Source organism: Triticum dicoccoides, chromosome 6B (assembly GCF_002162155.2).
Source record: "Triticum dicoccoides isolate Atlit2015 ecotype Zavitan chromosome 6B, WEW_v2.0, whole genome shotgun sequence".
NCBI classification, from domain to species: domain Eukaryota; kingdom Viridiplantae; phylum Streptophyta; class Magnoliopsida; order Poales; family Poaceae; genus Triticum; species Triticum dicoccoides.
This window is the reverse complement of record NC_041391.1, coordinates 157,995,587-157,997,868: the sequence shown is the minus strand read 5'-3', so window position 1 is coordinate 157,997,868 and position 2,282 is coordinate 157,995,587. Positions and strand designations below refer to the sequence as shown.

The following is a 2,282-nucleotide window of genomic DNA, read 5'->3' as shown; positions in this document are numbered from 1 at the left end:
GAGGGCAAGAGGGGTTCGGGGATAAAAGCACAGAGCCGTGCCTGGCCCGTTTAACCCAGGCCGTGCGGTGCCGGGCCGGGCCGGCCCATTTGGCCAGGTTTGATATACAGAAAGCCGATACCGAGTCTCAACGTCACACGAACTCGGTTCGTTCTTTCCTGTACTACTAGTCTTTTTTTCGTGTTTCTGCGCCCCCCAGACTCCACACGCTTTCCCCCAAATCGCCGCCGCCATGGAGAAGGAGAAGAAGCTGTCCTTCTCCATCCCTTCCAAGCTAAGGCCGCCCAAGCCGCCCCGCCCCGCCGCCGGCGCTGATTCCTCCGCCGCTAGCGGCAACTCCGCTTCCGCGGCCGCTGCCCCCGCCCAGCAATTCGTCACCGAGTTCGATCCGTCGCAAACCCTAGCCGCCGGCGCCGCGTCCGCCGTCATCGCGCCCCTCCCCAACTCCGGCCACTTCCTCAACCACCGCTCCCGCAAACCCTCCTCCCTCCCGACCCCCGAGGAGGAGGCCGCCCTCGCCGCCTCCACCGTGCTCGACACCTCCGAGGCCCCCGACAACCCCTCCTCCCACATAGGGTATGGCCTCACCCGACGCGGCGCCGACGCCAACGCTGAGGCCGACGCCACGGAGTCGGGGAAGACGCAGTCTTCCAAGGAACCAGAGAAGAAGCCGACCTCTCCAGCCAGAGATGGCGGCTCCAGCGGAGACCTTATGCTGCGACGGTACAAGGAAGACATGGCCAGCCTCCCCGACCACCGTGGTATAGACGAGTTTCAGGAGGTGCCTGTGGAGGGCTTCGGTGCTGCCCTCCTTGCTGGTTACGGCTGGTCGGAAGGCAAAGGGCTCGGCCGCAATAACAAGGAAGATACCAAGGTTGTTGAGTATAACCGCCGTGCCGGTACGCTGGGATTAGGTTACGATCCTTCTGAGGCAGACCCTAAGAAGACTCGCTCTGGTGACTGGGTTATTGGTGGAAAGAAGCCGACAGAGAATGGTGGAAAGAAGTCCGCAGAGAATGGAAATGCAAAGAAGAGAGATAGGGATAAGGAAGACAGAGTCCGCGAGAGGGATTCAAGTGCCCGACAGAAGAGATCTGGTGATCTTAGGGCCGAGAGGGTGGTTCGGGAGAAAGAGAGAAATTCTCGGGATAGGCGAGAAGAAAAGAGTAGCCGTGATGTTGGTAACAAAGTGCGCTGGTTACAGATTAGGGTTAGAGTGGTTAATGAGAGGTTTAGCAGAAGGTTGTACCTGCAGAAGGCAAAAATTGTCGATGTGGTTGGACCAACGACATGTGACATAATGATGGATGATGGGTCAGAGCTTGTGCAGGGGGTGGAGCAGGATATGCTTGAAACAGTCCTGCCACGGACAAACGGGCAGGTGCTTGTGCTCTGTGGGAAGCACAAGGGGGTGTATGGGCATCTGGTAGAGAAGAATTCAGAGGCAGAGACTGCAGTTGTGGAGGATGCGGATACAAAAGACATGGTGCGTGTGAAATATGATCAGATTGCAGAGTACGTTGGGGACCCAGAATTGCTTGGGCATTGATTATTTCTTCTTGAGGAGGGGACATCTGTTTTCCAGGAGCTCTTCTAATGTGCGGTAATATCTGTTCCTTAGTAATAACTATCAGTTGCTGCTTGGATATAAAATCTTGAACACAATGTTAATCGTGTTATTACTATTATTTGTTTCTTGGATGTGTAAAGCCTTCAGCAAACTGTCAGTTTTTGCTTTGTATAATCTGTTTGTTTAAGTCTGCTGCATATGGGTCAAAACCTCATGCTAATTGATGATGTCAGAAGGTGATCCTTGTATCTAAGAGTGATTTTCGGAATTGCATGCTAAAAATCTCATAAACATCTTGGCGTCTTGGTGATGGGGTGATCAATAGTTACTATACTGGGACCCTGCCCTTAAACTGCAGATGCTCCCTGCAGGGTTGATTTTGTTTTGGAGTTCTCCTGCTATCCACCATAAGAGATGAAAGTTTTGCTGAAAACATCTAAAGAAAATCTGAACTACAAATCTCTAAGCTGAAGATAAAAGTTACTCCCTCTGTCCTATAATGTAAGACGTTTTTTGACTCTAGTGTAGTGTCAAAAAACGTCTTACATTATGGGATGGAGGGACTAAAAAGTACTACCTCTATTCCTAAATATAAGATGTTTTCGCAGTACAAATTGAACTGCCAAAACGTCTTATGTTTATGAAGCATCAAACTACATGACTAAAAGAAAGGTCACCTAACCTGTTGCCAGGGCTATGTTTGTGTGTGTGT

The 2,282-nt window shown here is 51.5% G+C and overlaps 1 protein-coding gene across 3 annotated transcripts in view; it reads left to right on the top strand.

The window, feature by feature from the left end:
- The first annotated feature begins 148 nt into the window (after positions 1-148).
- Positions 149-2,282, top strand: part of LOC119322994 (protein MOS2-like) — a 5,126-nt gene continuing 2,992 nt past the window's right edge. Inside the window, exon 1 of one of the 3 annotated variants that reach the window (XR_005156024.1) lies at positions 149-1,603. Coding sequence is in view for 1 of the 3 variants with exons in the window: in XM_037596546.1 (XP_037452443.1) it covers positions 233-1,549 (1,317 nt within the window). In the remaining 2 variants the exon portion in view is untranslated. The remainder of the gene's footprint in view (positions 1,604-2,282) is intronic. The other 2 variants (XM_037596546.1, XR_005156023.1) reach the window with 2 other exon arrangements.